This window comes from Capra hircus, chromosome 7 (assembly GCF_001704415.2).
Source record: "Capra hircus breed San Clemente chromosome 7, ASM170441v1, whole genome shotgun sequence".
Taxonomy (NCBI): Eukaryota; Metazoa; Chordata; class Mammalia; order Artiodactyla; family Bovidae; genus Capra; species Capra hircus.
In genome coordinates, this window is record NC_030814.1 from 84448323 (window position 1) to 84471913 (window position 23591).

Below are 23591 nucleotides of genomic sequence, written 5' to 3' on the forward strand. Positions count from 1 at the left end.
GTCTAGTCAAGGCTATGGTTTTTCCAGTAGTCATGCATGGATGTGAGAGTTGGACTGTGAAGAAGGCTGAGCGCCGAAGAACTGATGCTTTTGAACTGTGGTGTTGGAGAAGACTCTTGAGAGTCCCTTGGACTGCAAGGAGATCCAACCCGTCCATTCTGAAGGAGATCAGTCCTGGGATTTCTTTGGAAGGAATGATGCGAAAGCTGAAGCTCCAGTACTTTGGCCACCTCATGTGAAGAGTTGACTCATTGGAAAAGACTCTGATTCTGGGAGGGATTGGGGGCAAGAGGAGAAGGGGACCACAGGATGAGATGGCTGGATGGCATCACGGACTCAATGGACGTGAGTCTGAGTGAACTCCAGGAGTTGGTGATGGACAGGGAGGCCTGGCGTGCTGCTATTCATGGGGTCGCAAAGTGTCAGACACGATTGAGCGACTGAACTGAACTGAACTGAATTGAGTAGTTTTCCTTGGGGATTGTTTGAAATTTTCTATATATAGAATCATGTCATCTTCATATGGAAATAGTTTTATTTCTAATTTACAGTTTAGATTTTTTTTTCTTTTTCTGGCTTATTTGATCTGAGTAGAGCTCTCAATACAAAGTTGAATAAGCAGTGGAGAAAGCAGGCATTCTTGTCTTGTCTTGATCTTAAGGGGAAAGCTTTCCATTTTTCAACACTGAATATGATGTTAGTCATGGGTTTTTTCATAAACACTCTTAATCACATTGAGAAGGCTTTCTTCTATTCCTAGTTTGCTGAGTGCTTCTATTATATCATGAATTCTGTCAAATAATTTTCTGCATCTATTGAGATGAACATATTGTATTTTTCCTTTATTCTATTAACTTGTTATGTTGTAGTAATTGTGGGGTTTTTAATGTTGGTCTGCCCTAGCATCCCTGTGATAAATTCCACTCATTCTTGATGCATACTCTTTGTAATAAATATCCTTCTGGATCCAGTTTGCTATTATTTTGCTGAGGAGTTTTGCATCTCTTTTCTTAGGTAATATGGGTTTATACTTTTTTTTAACAGTATCTTTGTGTGACTTTGATATTAGGGTAATGTATGAGGAAGTAGTCTCCTTTTCTGTTTTTTAAATGAGTTTGTATGAAAATAGTGTTTACTGTCCTTAAAATGTTTGATGAATCCACAGTGAAGCCATCTGATCTTGGACTTGGTTGAAAGATGTTGATTAAGGACTCAATCTCTTTACTTGCTACAGGTCTATTGAGAGTTTCAAATTTTCTTGAATCAGTTTTGGCAATTTATGTCTTCCTAGGGATTTGCTCATTTCGTCTAGATAATATAGTTGGTTTGCATCCAATTATTCATAGTATTCACTCATAATCTTTCAAATTTCTTTAAGGCTGGTAGTAATTTCCCCAGTTTTCCTTACTTTTAGTCATTTTTTTCTTTATTTTTTGTTAATATAATTAAAGATTTGTCAACTTTGTTGATCACTTCCAAGAACCAACTTTTTGGTTTCGTTGATGCTTTTGTATTCTGTTTTATCTCTGACTTAATATTTATTATTTCCTCCTATTGACTCTGGGTGTAGTGTTCTCTTTTTCTTCAAGCTCTAACTTCAAGGTATGAAGTTAGGTTGCTGATTTGACGTAGTTCTCCTGTTTTAATGTACATGTTCCATCCATAGGTTTCCCTCTGGCCCTGTCTTCGCCGCATCCTCTGTCTCAGTGTGTTGTTCTGGTTTTCTTTTTATCTCCAGATACTTAATCTCCCTTGTGATTTTTTTTCTTTGACCCATTGATTCTGTAAGAATGTGCTATTTCCATTTATTTTCAAATTTCTCAGTTTTCCTTTTGTCTTTAACTTCTAGATTTATTCCATTGTGATTGGAGAAGGTACTTTGTATAATTTCAATCCTTTTAAACTTATGTCGAACTATTTTGTGGCCTAATATATATGGTCTATATATATCCTGGAGAATGTGCCCTGGGCGCACTTGAGAAGACTGTGTATTCTATTGTTGGATGGATTATCCTGACTATATCTGTTAGATCCACCTCGTTCGTAGTGTTGATGAATTCTATTTGCCCTTGATCTTTTGCGTACATTTTCTATCCATCATTAAAAGTAGGATATTGAAGTCTCTACTCTATAACTATTTATTACTATTTATTTCTCCCTTAAATTCTGTTAATGGTTTCATGTATGGGGGAGGGTCTGTCGTTTGATGTATAATTTTGATAAACTAACCCTTTTATCAATATATTATATCCCTGTATTCTGTTAAAATTTGGCTTGGAATCTATTTGATGTTCTCTGATATTAGTATAGCCATGCCAGCTCTCTTTTGGCTACTATGCGCATGGAATATCTTTCTTTCCTTTCACTATTTGTTTCTTAGAGGTGGAAGTTACTCTATTATAAGTGGTGTATACTTGGATCACATTTCTTAATTCATTTTTCTAGTCACTGTCTTTTATTTGCTGGGTCTAATCCAGTTACTTTTAAAATACTACTGATAATAAAGGACATAATTCTGCCATTTTGCTATTTGTTTTCTCTGTATTTTACACCTATTTGTTACTCACTTCCTCCATGCTGCTTTCTTGTGTGTTTGATTTTTGTGTACCATTTAAATTCCCTTTTCCTTTTCTGCATCATCTTTAGTTATTTGCTCCTATAATGTGTATGTCGGTATACTTGGTAGCTTTCCATAGTGTCCATAAATCTCTTAGGCTCTGATCACTTCTCTGTATACCTTTTTTTCCTGCTCCTTACATCAGGTAATTTCAGTTGTCCTGTCTTCAAGTTTTCTTGATTCTGTCATCTTCTAACTTATATCTGCTACTGAACCATTTCAGTAATTTTTCAACTATTTTGTTTCCTAACTTCAGAATTTCTACTTAGTTTCTTTTTATAATTTTTATCCATTCATATATTTTCTATCTGTACATGTATCATTCTTATTTCCTTTACTTCTTTGTCCATGGTTTCTTTCAGCTCTTTGAGGATATTTTAAAGTATTCATTAATTAAGTCCAAAAGTTCAATGCCTACACTTCTTCATGGATAGTTTTTATCAATTAATTTTTTTCCAATAAATGAGTCATACTTTGCTTTGTGATCTTTGCACTTGTTTGTTGAGAACTAGACATTTTGAATATTATAATACAGTAACTCTGGAAATCAGATTCTTTCTACCTCCCCAAGACCATATACAATTCTTCCCTCCTCTACAGTTTGTATGTTTGGTTACTTTTCCAAACTAATTTTGCAGAGACCATAATTTTTGTCTTGTGTGGTTACTAAAGCCTCCTATTCCATTGCCTCTGTAGTTAGCCAATGACCTTACAGAGATTTCCTTGAATGCCAGCATCTTTGTTCATCAAGCACTTTCCTGGATACTGAAAGTATTCCACTAGAATCCAGAGGTAATAAATGGTTGGTTCTGACAGTTCTTGCTAGCTCAAAAATTATTTAAGTGGGAGAACCAATTCCTAGAGCTTTTTAATCTGCCATCATTTTGAAGTGCAAGTCATTTTTTTTACTTTCATCTTGAATATTAACATGAAATGTATCAATATACTTTCTTGACTGCATCAACAAGCTATGCAATGAATACAGTTTATCTTCCTTTGACTTTTAATGATATTGCATTACATTTATGATGATCTTCTATTGAATACCAAGGTATATATTAAAGTTGAATATTTTAGTGGATTTATATAGCCTCAAATGTATAATATGAAAGTTGTTCCTTTGTTTTACGTAATTCTTACGACAAATGTTGTTCATGCTTTTAAAATCATCTCCTCTCCCTAAATGTGTTAGAATCAGGCAGAGGGGAAGGGGCCGACTCTTCAAAAATCAAAGGGAGAATATTAGCCTCCCAACATCATGTGAACCATATGTTCCAGCACAGATAGCTGGTTAGGAAATATAGAAACTGATTACTTAAAGAATAATGCATTTCTACTCTCTCTTTATAAGCAGATATCTGATACTAAGTTGGACTGAGCTTTTATCTTTATTCTCTTTCAAACGAGTAACTGTAAAACTAAGCAGTTCCTATGAAAAACAAACAAAAAAAAGCAATAAAAAGGAAGTGGTGCCCAAGGCCCCTAGAGCTTTTAAATTCAACTGGGATAGCTTGCAGCTACTAACTTAGGTTTCCTCTTACTTTCTTTGATACCTTGTTTTCTATCCTATAATTTGAATTTGAATTTAAGCAGCATTCCTAAGAGCTTCCTGAATTGAAAATTAAATTTTGAAAAGTTCTAAAACTCCAATCAAAACAATGGAGTGAATTCAAAATGGTAGCTATTATCTTGCAACTCAGCAATAGAGCATATTCTTTTATTCAGTACTTTAAAAATACTTAGATATATAATTATGTTATTTCATTTTATTTTCTTACATTTTTTTCTGTTCTTTCCTTTTGGATTATCAGTCTTATCTGATAGGTCATTTTCAAAAGGGCTGGGGCAATATCAGTAGTCTTATGCTAATAAACAGTTTCATCATTATATAATGCAATCCAACATTAGTTCTTGTTTCAATGTATCCACATGAGGCAGAGATAATAAGATCCCTTTATCCTGCTTTTGTGAGATTTTGAAACATATGACAATGAAAATATCATTTAAAAAGTGAATAAATGAAATGTTTATTTCTGGCCAATCTGACTGAATTTTGTTATAAGTTTTGACAGAACACTCCCTATCCAACCTTCTGGGAAATTTACAGCCTAGTTAGAATACACATGATTGGAGAACTACCCTGTGAAAACATAGCAAAGCGACATAGTAAAATTTTATTATGGGCTCATAGGTCATAACATCAGAGGGTTGTGGGGTCAGGCCTAAAATACAGATATTGTGATTCCATGTCAAGATTTCTTAGAGATAAGCTGAATCTGAGCTAAATATATTTGAGCCAAAGGGATATTCAGGCAGAAATTTATTATAAGAGGAGAGCAAAGAGATGGGGTTGGTGTGTATATAAAAAGGGACTGAGATGGCAGGACAGACTTTTCTCAAGTCTTAGAAAAAAGGAAAATAAATTTTCTTCAGGTAAATAAGTCAACACACAGAGAAAAAGTGCCGAAAGCCACATGATCAGGGGAAATCATAGATCTCATCTTTGCAGGCAGTCTCAGAGTTAGGCTTTGGATATACTATAGAACCCAAAGTGGGAAACAGACCAATGTAGATCCCAATCTAACCTGTCTGTATTAGCTCTGGGAAAGCCCCTAAAAGCACCTAACTTCCAATCTTTAAAAGAGTCACAACAACAACAAAATAAAATGTGTGGTATGCTGTAGCTACCAAACAAATGTTAGTTGCTATTTTTCCATAGATCTTACTCACTTATGGTCATGATTATGCAATTTTGGAGTCAGACAGTTTATCAGCAGAATGCTTATGGCAGCAAATAAGAGAAAACTCAATGTCTAATCAATAAGGAAACTTATAAACTCACTAAAGGTAAGTCCCAAGGTAGGAGATGCTTCAAAATTAGTTGGAAAAACATTTCAGTAGTATCAACAAGACCCAGGTTTGTTCTGTTGTCCACACTTCCATCCAGAGAGTGGCTTTGTTATAGAACGGGTTTCCTGGATGTTTGTAGGATGGCTATGGTAGCATTCTTGTCTGTGGATAAGAGAAAGTGCTTCTCCAAATCATCAGAGTTCCTCCTGGCCAGCGTGGGTGGTGCAAACTAGGTCATATTTCCTACACAGTAATTGTTGCTGGAGAAGATCCAGGATCTGATTGGTTTAGGCCTTGATTCCTAAACCAATGGGAGGAAAATGGATGGAAGGAAAGAGAATGGGATTGTCATGATTATTAGGGCCCCATTTCTGGGGTCAGACTTGGACTTTGGGAGTCACACCTAATGCCCACTACTGAAAACTTGGGTTCCAATATTTACTATCTATGTCCTTAGACAAGTTATGCAACCTTATTGAATTTCCTTATCTGTAAAATGAATATGAAGCTAAACTGAAATAAATATGGAAACAAAAGCTTCTCAAAATATCTGATATGTACTAAGTACCCGGTAAGCATTAAGTAGTACTAATATTATTATTCATCTATACACTTTCACATTATAGAATAGTTTTTAAATCGTCTGCTTTTCTGAGTAAATTGTGAAAATACAAAAAATATCACCTTTATTTTTTACCTCCAAAGCTTACGTATAATAAAGATCCAACATATTTCTTTAGCAATGAGTGAATACATGAATATCTGTTGAGTAAATGAATAAAGGCCTAAAAACAATAGGAGATAGATTTAAAAGAAAGATAACCAAATGGTGACTGGATCAATCATTCAGGATATGGGAACAAAATGGGACAGACTGAGAAAGAATATATTTGAGACTAAAAAAATATATCAGACTTAGATAGGACTTTTCCCTGAAGACTAGAGTGGTTACAGGAAGCGAGCAAACCAAATATAAATTGAGTTTAGGGTAACCAGCTTGTAGAGGCTGTGACATCTTCAGACACTTAATTTTATAATTCGATAAATAATGAATATTTGGATAAAACCTATGTGAATGCTTACTGCAGTCAAGAGGATGTAGATGAAATAATAATAGGAACTACTGAGCGTTTGATGTATTCCAGGCATTGTTCTAAGTGTTTCTCTTGTGTAGACTCATGTATAAACCTCAAAACAAATGCATAAGATAAGTACCATTCTTTTTATCCTCATTCCTATTTACAGGTGGGAAAGTCAAGCCCAGAGAGTCTGAGCAATTTGTCCAAATCACAAAGATAGCAAGTAGCAAACTGAGACTTTTACCCAAAGTCTCAGAGTCTGTGTCTTCAGCCATTACACTCTACTATGATGAAATGGAAGGGTGCTCGGAGAAATCAGATTACATTTCCAAACCATCATGCACCCCAAGAGTTAGATGTATTAGTATTCATGCAGAGCTCCTCAGGCCTCCCAGGCCACTGAGAGCTGAAAGGCAAAGACAACAGTTCATGGCGCATGTGCTCCCTCTGACCCTCCCTTCTGGGCTTCCCTTGTGACTCAGCTGGTCAAGAATCTGCCTGCCATGTGGGAGACCTGGGTTCGATCCCTGGGTTGGGAAGATCCCCTGGAGAAGGGAAAGGCTACCCACTCCAGTATTCTTGGGCTACCCTGTGGCTCAGCTGCTAAAAAGTCCTCCTGCAATGTGGGAGACCTGGAATCGATCCCCAGGTTGGGAAGATCCCCTGGAGAAGGGAAAGGCTACCCACTCCATTATTCTGGCCTGGAGAATTCCATGGGGTCGCAAAGAGTTGGACACGACTGAGTGACTTTCGCTTTCACTTTCTGACCCTCCTGTTGTGCTTTCATCATTCCCTGCATACCACAATGGCTGCATAGAGAGCCAACTAGACAAATACTTGTTGAGCGCATGGATGTGTGCATGGATAGATGGATGGATACCAGCGTACGTGATGTACCCAACTTATTTCCATGGCAGACTAACCTCTCAATGCCTCTCGATTTGGTAAATGTCTCTAAATATTTGTTGCCCTTTTCAAGATGAGATGGTATGCTTTGCAATAATTCTTGGAATAATATGAAAAAGATACTTAGAGATAAGCCAAGCCTCGGAGCTCGAGATCTGGAATGAATACAAGGTTGTATGTCCCTTGCCAGGGACTCTTTCAGAATTGTTGCTGAGCTAGAAAGAAAAATCACAAGGGACTCTCTAAGAAGGCTAAGGGACTAGGGATTATCCAAGTACCACTCTCCTCAGGAGAAGTCTACAAACAGGAAAACACTCATCTTGAGACATTTTATGGTTATGGTTAGCACAGACCTCTCTTGGAGAAGGAAATGCAACCCACTCCAGGATTCTTGCCTGGGAAATCCTATGGATAAGGAAGCCTGGTGGGCTACAGTCCATAGGGTCACAAAGCCTGGGACAGGATTTAGTGACTAAACGACAATAACCAAAGCCCTTGATCATCTGATTTTAACTAGAAATTTCTGCATTTCCCTTCAGCTCCTTCTATCGTGGTGTTGCTGCTAAGTCGCTTCAGTTGTGTCCGACTGTTTGCGATCCCATGGGCTATAGCTTACCAGGCTCCTCTGTCCATGGGATTCTCCAGGCAAGAATACTGCTGAGGGTTGCTAGGCCCTCCTCCAGGAGACGTTCCCAACCCAGGTATCGAACCTGCATCTCCTACTGCTCCTGTACTGCAGGCAGATTCTTTACAGCTGCACTAAAAATTCAAGGGAGGGAGTCAGAATTCCTCCCCTTTCTAGAGAGCTGTGGCCTCCCGTGGGATCACAAAGGGTCGGACATGACTGAGTGAGTGAGCACGCATGCATAACTAGCTAGTATTTTGGGGGTTTCCCAGGCACAGAGGTAAAGAATCCACCTGCCAATGCAGGAGATGTGGGTTCTATCCCTGGATCAGGAAGATCCCCTGGAGTAGGAAATGGAAACCACTTCAGTGTTCTTACCTGGAAAATCCCATGGACAGAGGAGCCTGGTGGGAAGGCTACAGTCCATGGGGTCACAAAGGATCGGACATGACTGAGTGACTGAGCAGGTAGCCTCCAAAGAGTTAAGTTTCAAGAACCCTATCTAAACCACAATACAGATTTCAGATTCAGCTGTACAAATAAAATACAATGTTGAAACATAATAAAGATGAGTGTTGAGACTGTTGTAGACATATCTCTGCCTGCTGTAACTATGTGGTCTCATCTCTTGCCCAGAAAGATCTTTATTATTAAAAATAAATAAAATAAAAATTATTTCCTTATCTCTCTTTACTAATCATTTGTCATCTATGAGAATGTTTCAAAAGCCATTTTCATATTTAAGAGATATTGATGGAAGGCAATTCACTTGTAAATTGGACTTTAATAAAATAAGCTTTAATGAAGTCATTGTACTTCCATGCCCTTACAAGCACATTTCTTCAGCTTGCAGTCTCGGAAGGAACAAAATCGAAGCTGCTTGAGCAAGTTTCCTGGCTGGAGAAAAAGCTAGAAGCTCTGGACTGTAGGGAAGACAGTGGAGAACCATACAAAAAAATGGTTCTTGCAAAAGACCAGGTATGTCATAGAAGAAGAATAATCTTTATTTTAAAAGCTACCTAAACATATGAGCTGAAAATCCTGTAGTTATTTCTGGCTGGGCTGGAAGTTCATATTTAAGTTCAAGATGGTGAATCACAGTTTTTGTATTTGCTCAATGTAACTGTATTTCCTGATAGAATATTCACATAAAAAAAACAAACTTTCTTGGTAATATTTTTAAGTTTGATATGTATTCTTTTGAATCATATTAAGTGAATATTCTATTTATTTTATAAGTGATATTGACTATACAAATATTTCTTAGTTTTCAATTGAACTTAATCAAGTAACAGCTTCTTTCTGGGTAGTGAAAGAAGTTGATCAAAACATTTTTTCATAGACCTTTAATAAATTACTTTATGAGAAGTCACCAATCTCTGAATCTCAGGACATTTATATATGTGTCATTATGTAAATTTATCTCTTGTTCAACCCATGTTGTTTTTGTATCTCCTTTTGTGATAGAGGGATGGATAGACAGATACTCTGTATCTATATATAGGTATATATATCTTCACATTAACACATGTCCATATATTCCAAAGGCAGATACCAATTCATTTGGTCCCACATGTATGTATACATGATGTGATATAAGATAGGTTAACTTTATCTGCAGTACATCAAGCAAACATTATTTTTCCCAATCATGACCTAGTTTTTACTATATTGATATACTTTGTTGATGGGTTCTTCCATGGAGTGGAAGAGAGAGATGGGAGCGATGATCTATTTAATGATGATATTCAAAACATCTAGCTGAGATAATGCTGCCATTTGTAAAATATGAGGACCAGTACATATTCACATCTGGAACACTTTGAATATGTAAAAGGAAGAGTTACACACTTTGTTTCTAAACTCTACCCCTTTTCAGTGCATTGAGAAATTACAAGCGGAAGTAAAAGCTTCCCAGGAGCAACTTGCAGCCCATGTAAGTGTCTTCTGCCTTTTTTCACCCTTTATTTTATATCATTGTTATTCTGCGAATGAACAGAAACGTTTCAAAAGTTGCAACTATAGTCTCTCCACTGCAAACCAATCATAGGGCTAAGAACCAGCATTTTTACTGCCTCTATAGAGTTGTTTTCCATAAATAGAATTCTGATTTACACTGATGATAAAAATTGCAAGACTGAGTTCTTACATATAACCAGATGACCTAATCAGATATGATCAGGATAAGAGAACTGGAAACTAAGGGTAGAAAAACAAGCAAGCTGGGCTAGTTGTGAGTGAACAGAAGTGGAAACTTTAGACACCTCTCCTATAGGCCTAGGACAGTTCTTCTTAAACTTTTGTATATGGAGAAGTATCTGGAAAACTTTTCGGAACAGTTTTCTCTACGCCTAGGATAGGACCTGAGAATATGTGCTTCTAGGGAATGCTGGATTCAGATGCTGCTGCCGCCCATCTTTAGACCATATTTTGAGCAGCATTATTTTATATATATTTATTTTGCCCCAGTCTTCTGGTTTTTAGGCTAATGACCATATGAACAAATCAGATAATGAACTGCCCATTTTCTGCTACAAGTCTCCCCCGAGAGAGAGAAAGAGAGACCCTCTGAAGTTCCAGGGGAAATTTCATTTATACTTTCCCGATCTTCACTTAGAGAACAGCTTACTGAGCATCTCCTGCCACAACAGCCTTGTGGATCCATGTGCATAGACCAGTGGCTGTGGTCCTGCCACTGCCCCTTCTCAAGGATCTGAGAATGCCGGGAGTGTTTCCTCAGAGAGTCACTCGCCTCCTCTCAGTTATCTCCTCCAACCGCATCCCGCGTACTAGGGAATGACTTATTGATTAACAAGAGTGGCCAGTCTGAACAACAACAAACTCAGACCAGTCTGAGAGACTGCCGCCCCAAAGTCCTAGAGAAAAGACCGCAGAAGAATATATTCTGGTCACCAGCCCTTTGAGGTTTGCAGTGATCCGATCTGGATAAAAACCACAATAGTTGCCCCATTTTTTGTCCTGGGGTAGACAGAAGCTAATCTGCAGTGGCAGTTAGCAGAGATTTAGACTAAATCTAGATTCTTTTCTGGCCTTGTGTGCTCAACTGACCGAGACTGAACGTGACTCAGGCCTGCACTGCTGACACTGTGACCGACTCAGAGAGAAACCTCTCTCGTAGCGGAGCGTTCTCTCCCCGATGCCCCTCCCCTGGCCTGCCTTTCAGGGTACTGGGTAAGGACTAATGTCAGAGGATGTCACCTCATGCCAGCTGGATCCCTACAGCCCTTCACCCAGGGAGTTTGTAGCTCAGAATGGTTTAAGGAGAGAGATTTGCTAAGGTTCAGTTACTAGCTTCCAGCATCTCTTCATGAAAAACTGATGAAAAATCATGGTCATGGGAGCCTTCGGGAAATTCCTGCAGTGTCTTCTTCCACTGTTTGGCTTCTGCAGTCGATTCCTGTTCCATGCTGTTCCTGCCCCAGGTGTGTCGGAACTGGGAGTGCTCCCTTGTGTTAGGGTATTGATACCAACCAACGAGATTTCTCCTGTGTAATTGTCAATGTTCAGCTCATAACACAGCAGATTAATCATTAAAGTTTTGCTTACTCATCAAGAATATTTAAATGAAAATAATAATAATAATAATGTTTACTGAAGTGGACTATGTGTTTCCTAGGTGATAGGTGCTTTATGTATTACCTATTTTACTTCTCAATACAATTCAAAAAGGTGAGCATTATTTTTCAGATATGAAAACTGAGCCTTAGAAATTAGATCATTTGTCACACACATGTTGATTGTGAAATCCATGGTTTTGCTCTCTCAACATGCTACCTCTCTAAATTGTATTTCCCACACACCACTGGAAGCGTCAAACATGTTGATAAAGCTTCTATCTCTAGTCTCTTTTCTCTGTCTATTCTGAGTGATTAATCAGTTCATAACTCTTCAACCCTTCCATGCAAGTAAGCATAGCCTCCTCCTCTACCAAGTTCTATCTTAATAATCTGATCACAGCTCCTCAGTGCTGTAATGAGCATTTCTTAAAACACTGTTCCTGGGGAAAAAAATTTAAATTATGTTAATAGGTATTCTGAAAAAAAAATATGAGCAGGGCATTGGAAATAAAGTTAAATTAAATATGTTCATTTACTGCAGGATTTATCAGTGTATAATCAATCTCCAAAAAAGGGCCAGAGTATATAATTTCCCAGTGGTGTTTGTCCTTGAATGACATTTTAAGCATACTACCTTGGATCCTGCTGGCATACTGCATTGAATTAAAACTCTAGGTTTGCTAAATATGACCTGAATATCTCGTGGATATCCTAGGTTCAGCACATATGAAGTCAAATTTATCATTTTTTATTCTTATCTCTTCAGTGTGTTCATTTGTGTTCCCCAGGCATGGTGAATAATATCACAATGTTATTACATACTGTAGATCCAAAGTTAAAACAGTATTAAAATCCCACCTGTTTCTGCTTGTATCTCATATTTTGCTAATTGTTGCCTCTGAGTATATTTTTACAAATTATCCCACTTCCATGTCTTTGATTCCACTGTCCTGCCAATCCCTAGCTCTTTTTGACCATCATAGTTCTCAGTTATTGCTACTAGCCCCAAATTATCAACATATTCAAGTTCAGAGCCCCCACTAGCCCTGCCTACGGCCTCCCCCAATCACAATGTAGCCCACTGGCTCTCACACCATCAAGCCCTGTTTGCAGAAGAGAGAAAGGATAAAAAACTGTGTGTAAGATTTGCTGTGGGGGCAGAAAACCAAACAGAGCTGGAGGTTAACACTCATGGGAGAATGAAATGTCCTGGGGGATCAGAGAAGAGAAGGGGGATGAATGGACCAAGGTGTGGGAGTGGAGCCCTGAGGATGCAGTGAGGAGACAGGACATCAGAAGGCTCCTGGGAGTGCTGGAACATTCAAGGTTAGGAAGCAGCTGAGAGTATTAGCGAGTTTTTCAAGCAGTTTGGACTTACACCACCTACAGTATGTGAGAGTCACGTGTAGAGTCTAGAATTTCTGTCTGGCTGTGCCTCCCCAGTGTAACCCTGCTGCAGGATGTGACCACCGCCAGGCTCTCCCGGCTTCCCTGCCACTCTGGAAAGTTTTCCACAGGACTGTCCCATCTCTGGCCTTCATTTCCCTGTTCTCACTCACCCCGCTCTCTGCCTCAGTCCAGTAGGCTAGTAAAATAGAGCTGTCATCTTTCTCTACACAGCCAGAGTCTGTCGGTGCCCTGGGACTTTGCTCTCTGCGCTCTCGCGGTCCAGGCTGTCCTTCTCTCTCCTCCTTTTTCCAAATAAATGTTACTCTGTCTGTAAGACTTGTATCAAGGACTAACCTTTCCCTTAGCCCCCAGAGTACCTTCTCTGGGCTCCCTAACCTCCTGTACTTCATCTATTTTAGCTTGAAACACTGCATTTTATCTATTTATTTTTATTGGGGTATAGTTGCTCTATGGCTTCCCTCGTAGCTCAGTTGGTAAAGAATCCGCCTGCAGTGCAGGAGACAATGTTTCAATTCCTGGCTCAGGAAGATCCGCTGGAGAAGGGATAGGCTACCCACTCCAGTATTCTTGGACTTCCCTTGTGGCTCAGCTGGTAAAGAATCCGCCCACAAAGTGGGAGACCTGGGTTCAATCCCTGGGTTGGGAAGGTCCCCTGGAGAAGGGAAAGACTACCCACTCCAGTATTCTGGCTTGGAGAATTTCATGGACTATAGTCCAAGAGGTCGCAAAGAGTCAAAGACGACTGAGTGACTTTCACTTTCACAGTTGCTCTATAGTTTTGTTACTTTCTGCTCACATTTTACTGATGCTCTCTGTTTACACCTCTGTCCACTGCTGGACATGAAGAACATTGAGGACGGCACCAAGAATGTGTAGGCTCACTGCAAACCAATCAATATAAGTTGCTTAACTGAATTTTACCCTGATCATGTCATTTCCCCTGTTCCAATGCCAAGAGCTATCACAGTTGCCCATTTTCCCAGAATAAAGTCTAACCTCCTGACTATGGCTTTTATCCCACTGAAAATGAGAGGCCAATCCCTTCTCCTGTCTCCTCTCCATCACACATCTGTGATCCCTGAGTATGGCCATGAATTCCTGCCCTGGGACCTTTGCTCATTTGCAACTGGAATATGTCCCCAACGTTGTGTTCACCAGATTTTCCCCATGCTTTATCAAGATTGTTCCTTCCAGACAGTTTTGTCTGACCATCAAACTGGAAGTGATCTCTCCTTCCTTGGTACTTTCACAGCCCTCCTCTGCACCTATCTTCTGTCCTTTATCACACTATGACCCACAACAGAATTATTTGATGGCCTAGCTCTTCCCCAAGACTATGAGCACTTCAAGGATAGAGAGCAAGTTTGTTTTTCTTTATGCCTCTCACAGTGTCTGGTTCAATGCTTTGTACGTATTTCATTGAAATGAATTGCTAAAATGGATAAATTTAATATAAGGTTATTTTGGAATTTATAATAGCCTACTTTAAATCTCTGGGAAAGTTATTTTATGAAATGTTATTCCTTAGAAATGCCAGTTACATAAGGCATTACTTTAATCTGAAATTGGTACTTTCAAGGTATAACATGGAAGGGACAAAAAGGTAATGATTCATTAGAGTGAAAATAAAAGGAAAAAATAGCTGAGAAAGAAAAAGTTGTAAGAAACCTCAATTTCAGAAGAAGTAAGAAGAGCAGCTGAAGGACACTATAGTCTTAACATGAAAATTAACAATCCAAGGTCTTAGTTTCTTTTTACTCAGGATTCACTCTCCTAGAAACCAATAGTCAAATTATATTATTATATAATTAAATTGATAGCTATGAAATGTGAAAAAGGTATAAGCCTCAACATTTCAGAGTAAAACTGTCACTGCTAATATTTTGAAGATTAAAATCTCATCCCATGAACTTTAGGAAGTCTTGTCACAGCATACACTTTTAAAAGATTGCCAAGAACTGCTCCTCTCAGCACACACGTGGACACCCACTTGAGCCACCCACAGGACTAACTTGCCCTGGGCATTTTCATTACTCCAGTCTGCCTGAGTTTATCTACTTAAGAGACCTATATGGGATTAAACAAATATTTCAACTGAGTGCTTATAATCACTTAAATATTATTGCCCATATTAGGGCAATTTAAATCAGGACTAAGAGTCTTAAAGGAGGAGAAAAAAAAAACCTTTTAAAAAACCTTTTAAAATGAATGCCTTCCAAATTGTTGAGTTCATTGCTTGCCTACTTGTAGAATTTGGGAAATATAATTACTCATCCTTGTTCATTCACTCTGCCATCGACAATGTGATTATCTGCAGTAGTCCAGAGGTTTGCCTCCCCTCACCCCTCACCTCCATCCCAATGGCTAGTTCATCTCTTGGTCGAGCTACCACCAAGATTGACCAGAGCCCAAAGGTCTATAATATTCCATAGAATTATTCCAAAAGAGAAGTCTAAGCAACTGGATGATAGATGCTTGAGTGTAACGCTGTTCTTTATTCGTCTTATATGCTTGAAATAATTCATAATAAACAGTCACAAATATCCAGAAGAAGAAACCCTTCCAGTGAATTATACAGGGTGCTTCAAGCTGTAGTTTAGGTACGTGTGTCTTTGAAATCAGAAGCTCCTGACCTTTCCAAAGTTTCTAAAGACCTGGAAGCAACAGTCCTGATACTCAGAGTCAGGAGCAGAGAGCACGGAAGGACCACCGTGAGTACCGTGACAGAATTTTCCCAAAGAATTGGTTCAATTGTCTCATTTCCTTCTCTAAAGAAGCTATCAGTTCCCATTTTACTTTCTAAAGTAAGGATCCTCAAGAGCCACCAATTTAGATCCAGTGCAGACTCCTCTCCCCTAGAATTCCAGGCCCTCTACTGATCAGGCTTTTCCTGCTATGATAGAGAACATGGGCGACTTTTGTTGTTGCCGTGTTTTGGCTGCCTAAGCATTCATTAACACTCCCTCCTCGGCAGTACCTCGATATCCTTCCCAAATATGTCTCTCTCAATGTGCAGTCTTGGAAGGCATATAACTCAAAGTACCCTGTCAGCTGCTAGCTGGGAATGGGCATGTGCCCAACTGGACTCTGAATATTAACTCAGGGGAAGCAAGAGAGGAAAAACACATGGAACTGATATACCCTACCAGTGACACCCAGGCATCATGGCACCAGAGCTTGAGCTGCTCTATCTCCTGTCCGTTTCTGAATCTGACTCCTGTCCATTTTAGGAACCACCAAATAACCCTAACTAGCTTGAAGAAGATTCCCTTTTTCTGTATACTCATCAGAATCAGATTTGATTGTTTGTTTACTGCTGAGATGAGGTAATTCTTATACCATCCAGATTGTTCTCAAAAGTGTGGCCCTGGGACCAGAAGCATGAGAGTCACCTGGAGCTTGAAATGCAAGTCTTGAGGTCTCATCGCACACCTTCTGAATCAGAAGCTCTGGGAGTGGGATCCAGCAGTATGCTTTCCAAGTCCTCCAGTGAGTCTCATGATGGCTCGTGTCTGAGACGCACTGCACCGTCCAGCACAATCCCCATCTCTTTCAGCCTAGACTCTCCGCTCTCCCCAGTACCATTGTCCCTGACCAGCATCTCGCTGTCATCCTCATAACTCCTGCCTCGGGAAAGCATCTCCAGGCCTCACTCTTAGTATGGCAAGCCGGGACCATGGCCCGTGGGATACGTTTGTCCAACTGACAAACCAAAGGAGAATGGTCTTCCCGCTCCTTGCCCTCTAAAGCTCACACTTCTATGTACTCTAGAAGTATTACCTTGTTCCTGCAGCTTGTCATGACTAATTTTAGGATAATGTGACAGTAATTAATAGCTTAGAGTCATACAACAACCTACACTTTTCTAAATGCTCCCATCCAGATTACATCATCTGTTTTTCACAACAGTCCTTGAGGCAGGGAGTACTCCACCTTTATCAGATGAGGGAAGTGAATCAAAGAAGCCTGCTCACAGAAAACAGCTTACGTGGAACAAAGCAAAGACCTGAGTGTAGATATTCGGACTCCGGGGCCCCTGTTTCATAAGCATGATTTCACTTTCATTTGAAACTTTTTGCTAAATATATATGCCAACACACATGCTGGTTGTATCAGTAAATTAATTTTTAGATCTTTTAACTTTAATATCCTCTACAGACCTCATGTCAGAGTGAAACAGGGGATCTGATAGAGTCCTACCTGGGGCCAATGAGGAATGGGGAAATTCCTCCCCTGTGGGTCTTTCCTTTTGAGCCAGACATGTTAATCCAAATGGAAAATTCCTCAGTGATTGTTTATGAACAGAACCCATTGGTACTAAATGGCTGCATGTGGGATAAATCTCAGAAATATTTTTATTGCACTAGTTGGTTATAGTTAACCCTCTCTACATCCTACCTTTGTAATTAGGGTATCTGGGCTTAATACTATTTTGAACCTTCATCTTAACCCTTTATGTGGTTATCCCATGGCGCATCTCCTACGTGCTTGCACTGGAGAGGTGACAGGTCGCTGAAGGATGACAGAGGCTTTCCAATCCCATTGGTGAGTGTTGCTGACAAACCTCTCAGGGAGCTTGGAAGGAGAGAGTCTGAGCTCTCACTTCACATCAGCAGGTTGCTCATAATCTCTGAAGGCAGTACCCTCTGAATTATGAGCCATTACATGGCTCCTGCCCAGCAAGAAGTGGTTAAATAACTAATAGCACATGGATGAAGCAATATTCAGTATAAAACTTTGGAGTGCTACCAGGACCTTATTTAATTAAAATTACCGTTTTCTCTCTTTTTCTCTTGCTCTCTCTGTCTCTTTTTTTTTTTTTTTTTTTGGCCTCAGAAAACTAAGGCACAATATGTTGCTGTGAGAGCCACTAATATCAGCTGTAGGATCCTCTACTAGTGAAGGCAGATTGAGAATGCAGGGACCTGAGGCCTGAGTTTGGTCACTCAGAACAAGCAAGCCTGGATTCTGGCTGATAGCCAGGAGGCTCATTTCCCCTTCTCTAACTCGATATGGAGCCTGTCTGCTCACTCTCCATAGATGATGAATAAGTTCAACAGGAACAAGCCCCCAAGGATAATCCTTGTCTGTCCAGCGACTTTAGAATCATGGCATGTGTTTGATCTTTGTTAGCCACCTACTTGGACACATAATCGAATCCACTTATTCTGTGAATACCTATTAGCTGACTATGCACTTCTTCAAACATATATTTCATTTACTTGATAAGCTTGGACTTATACCAACATCCTCTCAGAATATACAGAGTTTAGAGGCCCAAGCATTTCAATCTATTCATAGATTTTTGGTATACTCTCTAATTGCTTGTCAAAAAATCAGGTGGGGATAACACAAGATTGTTCCCAGCACTTTCCTCTTTGCTCCTGAGCTGCATTAATCTGTATAAACTACCAGCCATTAATGGTCGCACAGAACTCACTCTATACTGTTATTATCAGCGGCTACTAGAAATCATGTTTTATTTGTTCCCTTAATAATTGAAATCACTTTAAGATGAGTGAGAGTCATATCTTTCCGTTATGAAGAATAGAGAGATAAGCTATAGATATGAATCATAATGGTCTTGTAAAGGCCACTGGCCCTGGTATTGGGGCTTCCCTAGTGGCTCAGTTGGTATAGAGTCTCCCCACAGTGCAGGAGACCCAGGTTCAATCACTGGGCTGGGAAGCTCCCCAGGGAAGGAAATGGCAACCCACTCCAATATTCTTGCCTGGGAAAACCTAATTCCTGCCTTTATAAGAGCAGTAATGGAGAGCTAGTTGCTGGGTTAGTGACTTAGCCCTGCTACCCCAGCTGCATGACTGACAAGGGTTACTAAAGTTCTTCTCTTCCCATTTGGGTAAAGAAGCTAATAGCATTCTTTAGCCTCATAGGGTACCATGGAAGATACATAAACTGGCGAAGTGAGGTAATGCCTGTGAAGTAGTTGGCAGTGTGCCTGACACCTACCAAGGTTCAAAAAAGATATTAACAGTTATTCCAAAATGGACTGTTTCAGTAACAGTTCCACAGTTTTATGGGGTTGTCACAAATAATCTGTTGGAATGAAGTACTTCATTTTAGCTGCCAGTTTGTTTACAGAGAGTGCTAGGAAGCTGATTAATCAAAGACTCAAAATTAATTTCTGAGGAGAATCCTGCATTCTTTAGTACTTCCTTAGCTTATTTCTCCCCTTGGAGAATGTCTTCTGAAGCCTTTTGTAGAACTGTCTCCTTTTGATTTAATTGTGTGTCTGTCTTTATCTCTGATAGACTGTAAGTTTCTGATTCATGGTGTCTGCCCAGTAGTAGGTTCTCAATAAATATTTGTTAAAAAAAGAATGAATGAATCAGTTAATCAGCGAGTGACTGCGTGAAGGAAGGTGAGCAGCCTTTTAATTTAAAAGAGTTATTTCAGGCTCCACAATTTCTAAAACCAGATGTTAGTTCTAGCCCCAACCCAGCTGACCATTTCTACCAGAGAGTTCTGTGCTTAACTGCACTCCAAGAGTGATATTTGAGCTCAATATTTAGCTTTAAAAAGCTGGGATGAAAGGAAGCATATCACAGAAGAGTGCCTGAAATAAGGTCCACTTTTCCCTTTCAGATAGATACCCTAAAATCCTTCCTGAATTAAGTGAGATTAGCAAAAAGTCACACTTTAGACTGCATCAGGTTGTCCTAGAACTGCTTTTATTGAATGAGAGGAAGGTAGTATGGCATGATGCTAATGACTTAGTTTGGGAAGATTTTATTTAAAAAAAAATTGCCCTATGGAGTTTTTCAGTATATTCACTGTCAGATTATTGTTAAAGACATTTATTATTTTACTAGAGAATATGTCTTTCTGTAATTTCTGTATCAGGAATATTGGCACTTCCACTGAGCATTGGACTTGCTTTTACTCCATGGATTCTGTGCTTCTATTAATAGTTATTCTGACTATCAGAAAGGCTGGAGCAAGTCCTCTATACCTTGGCTCTAGAAAGTGATAATGTAGGATGTCAGGGCATGAGCTGTGTGAACCGACCTTCACACCCGCTTCCCTACCCTTAACTCCTTCTTAATGTATCTTTCAAGTTCTTATTTTAGTGACTTCTAGCTCAATTTATTTACCTTTTCAACCCACCCTAAATTCTTTCTGAAAATGCATCAATATCAAATTAAACAACAAATCATCAGACAAGTATTAATAATAAAACTGATTCTATAAAAGTGCCGTGTGCAGTTCTCCTATAATTGGTTCCACTGACTATGGAACCAATATAGAGATATACCATAGAATGGAAGAATCAATATTGTCAAAATTACTATACTACCCAAAGCAATTTATAGGTGGAATGCAATGCCTATCAAATTACCAATGGCATTTTTCATAGAATTAGAACTAACAATGTAACAATTTGTATGGAAACACAAAAGCCCCCAAATAGCCAAAGCAGTATTAAAAATGCAGCTAGAGGAATCAGGCTTCCAGGTATCCTACAAAGCTACAGTAATCAAAACAGTTTGGTACTGGCACACTAACAAATACAGATCAGTGTAACAGGACATAAAGTCCAGAGATAAACCCATGCACCTATGGTCCTGGGTGTTCATTGGAAGGACTGATGTTGAAGCTGAAACTCCAATACGTTGGCCACCTTATGCGGAGACCTGACCCATTTAAAAAGACCCTGATGCTGGGAAAGATTGAGGGCAGGAGGAGAAGGGGATGACAGAGGATGAGATGGCTGGATGGCATCACTGGTTGGGTAGTCACAATGGACGTGGGTTTGGGTGGACTCTGGGAGTTGGTGATGGACAAGGAGGTTTGGCGTACTGCAGTTCATGGGGTCACAAAGAGTCAGACACAACTGAGTGACTGAACTGAACTGACCTATGGTCAACTGATATATGACAAAGGAGGCAAGAATATACAGTGGAGAAAAGACAGTCTCTTCAGTAAGCGGCGCTAGGAAAACTGGACAGCTACATGTAAATAAATGAAATTAGAGCATTTTCCAACACTGTTTACAAAAATAAACTCAATATGAATTAAAGTCTTAAATGTAAGGCTGAATACTATAAAATGCTTAGAGGAAAATGTAGGCAGAATACTCTCTGACATAAATCACAGAAATATCTTTTATCAATCCACTTCTTATAGTAATGAAAACAGAAACAAAAACAAGCAAATGGGACCTAGTTAAACTTAAAAGCTTTTGCACAGCAAAGAAAACCATAAACAAACCAAAAGACAACCCATGGAAGAGGAGAAAATATTTGCAAAGAAAGTGACTGACAAGAGATTGTTCTCCAAAATCTACAACAGCTCGTGCAATTCTACATCCAAAAAACAAAAAAACAAACAAAAAACAAAATCAAATCCAAAAGTGGGCAGAAGATCTAAATAGACATGACATTTCTCCATAGAAGACATACAAATGGCCAAAAAGCACATGAAAAGATGCTCAACATCACTAACTATGAGGGAAATGCAAATCAAAACCACAATGACTTATCACCTCACACTGGTCAGAATGGTCATCATAAAAAGATCAACAAACAATGGATGCTGAAGAGGATGTGGAGAAGAGGGGACCCTCCTACACTGTTGGTAAGAAAGTAGACTGGTGCAGCCACTCTGGAAAACAGTAGGGAGGTCCCTTAAAAAGTTAATATAGAACACCATATGACCCAGCAATCCCATTCCTGGGCATAAATCTCAACATGCAATCTCAATGTTCACTGCAGCACTATTTACAACACCCACGACATAGAAGTAACCTAAATGCCCATCAAATGGGCAGAATGGATAAAGAAGATATGGTACATATATATGACGGAATATTTCTCAGCCATTAAAAGGAACACATTCGAATCATTCCTAACGAGGGGGATGAACCAAAGCCTATTATACAGAGTGAAGTATGTCAGAAAGGAAAAAACAAATACATATTAATGCATATATATGGAATCTAGAAAGATGGTACTGATGAAATTATTTGCAGGGCAGCAATGGAAATACAGACATAGAGAACAGACTTATGGACATGTGAGTAGAGGGAAGGAGAGGATGGGATGTGTGGAAAGAGTAACATGGAAACTTATGTTCCATATGTAAAATAGATAGCCAATGGGAATTTGCTGTATGAGGTTTGAGCCTTTGCTCAAACCGAGGCTCTGTAACAACCTAGAGGGGTGGGATGGGGAGGGAAGAGGGAGGGAGGTTCAAGAGAGAGGGGACATATGTATACCTATGGTTGATTCACGCTGAAGTTTGGCAGGAACCAACACACGCACAAAGATAAACTTTCTAAAATGTGAAAGAATATAAAAAGGAGATGCGGTACATATATACAATAGAATATTACTCAGCCATAAAAGAACAAAATAATGCCATTTGCAACAATAAGGATGGAGCTAGAGTGAAGTCACTGAGACAGACAAATATCACATGATATAGCTTATATGTAGAATCTGAAAAAAATACAGTATAAATGAGCTTATTTACAAAACAAATATAGTCACAGATGTAGAAAACAAACTCTTGGTTACCAAGGGGGAAAGCAGGGAGGGTTACATTGGGAGACTGAGAATGACATGTACACACTACTGTATATATAAATTATCTATTTATTAGTTGTCTACTAATAAGAACCTATGGTGCACAGCACAGGGAACTCTACTCTCCCTACACTGTAATGACCAATATGCGTAAAGAATCTTAAAAAAAAGTGGTTATGTGTATATGTATAACTGATTCACGTTGCTGTACAGCAGAAATTAACACAATATTGTAAATCAACTATATTCCAATAAAAGTTTTAAAAAGAAGCCTTAAGAGAATTAATAAGATTGATTCCATAAAAGCATCCTGGACAGTTTTTTCAGAACTGGTTTCATGGACTACAGAATCTGTTACATGAGTTTTACTTACAACTCTCACAGGCTGCTCATTGGCTACAACAGAGTAAATAACTATCATGGCAAGTAAGGACCTCAGGCAGGTCCCTACAATTTTCCCTTTGCCAACTTAACCTCCTGAACTATTCCTCCATCCCCTCCTGCCAGTTGACACTCAAAGACAGTGCTGATTTGAGGGTCTGGAATTCACTGAGTTTATCTACAGGTTCAGGCCTCCATCACTTCACAACTTAGGCCCTTGCCCCTACTTCAGCCTCTACTGGTCTTTCAACAAGGTTTACACATGTCCCTGGGTGAGAACCTCTCCTGACTCCTCAGACAGAAACTCACCTTCCCTCTAGTCTACATTCTACGGATATCTCTTTTAACCTTTATTTTACTCCATTCGCTGAGTCCTCAAGTTCTAGAGCTTGACTTTATTCACACATAGTTCTTGACACAAATAGCTGTTCAACAGATGCCTTGTGGAGTGATTAGACAAGTAAATGAGAGAAATATCTGTCTGTAGATGATGGCTGCTTTTTAATGTTAATTTTTAAAAATGAAACAACAACAAATCATGTCCCTCTAGTTTACAGCAAATCATCTAGAAATACCAAGAAATTCTTTATAACTTTA

General features: G+C 39.1%; 1 protein-coding gene across 1 annotated transcript in view; it reads left to right on the forward strand.

The window, feature by feature from the left end:
- The window catches only part of CCDC192 (coiled-coil domain containing 192), a 64991-nt gene that overhangs the window by 20964 nt on the left and 20436 nt on the right, over window positions 1–23591 (forward strand). The window contains exons 2-3 of the mRNA XM_018050704.1: window positions 8924–9055; window positions 9957–10013. Of these exons, the coding sequence (XP_017906193.1) occupies window positions 8924–9055; window positions 9957–10013 (189 nt within the window). The remainder of the gene's footprint in view (window positions 1–8923; window positions 9056–9956; window positions 10014–23591) is intronic.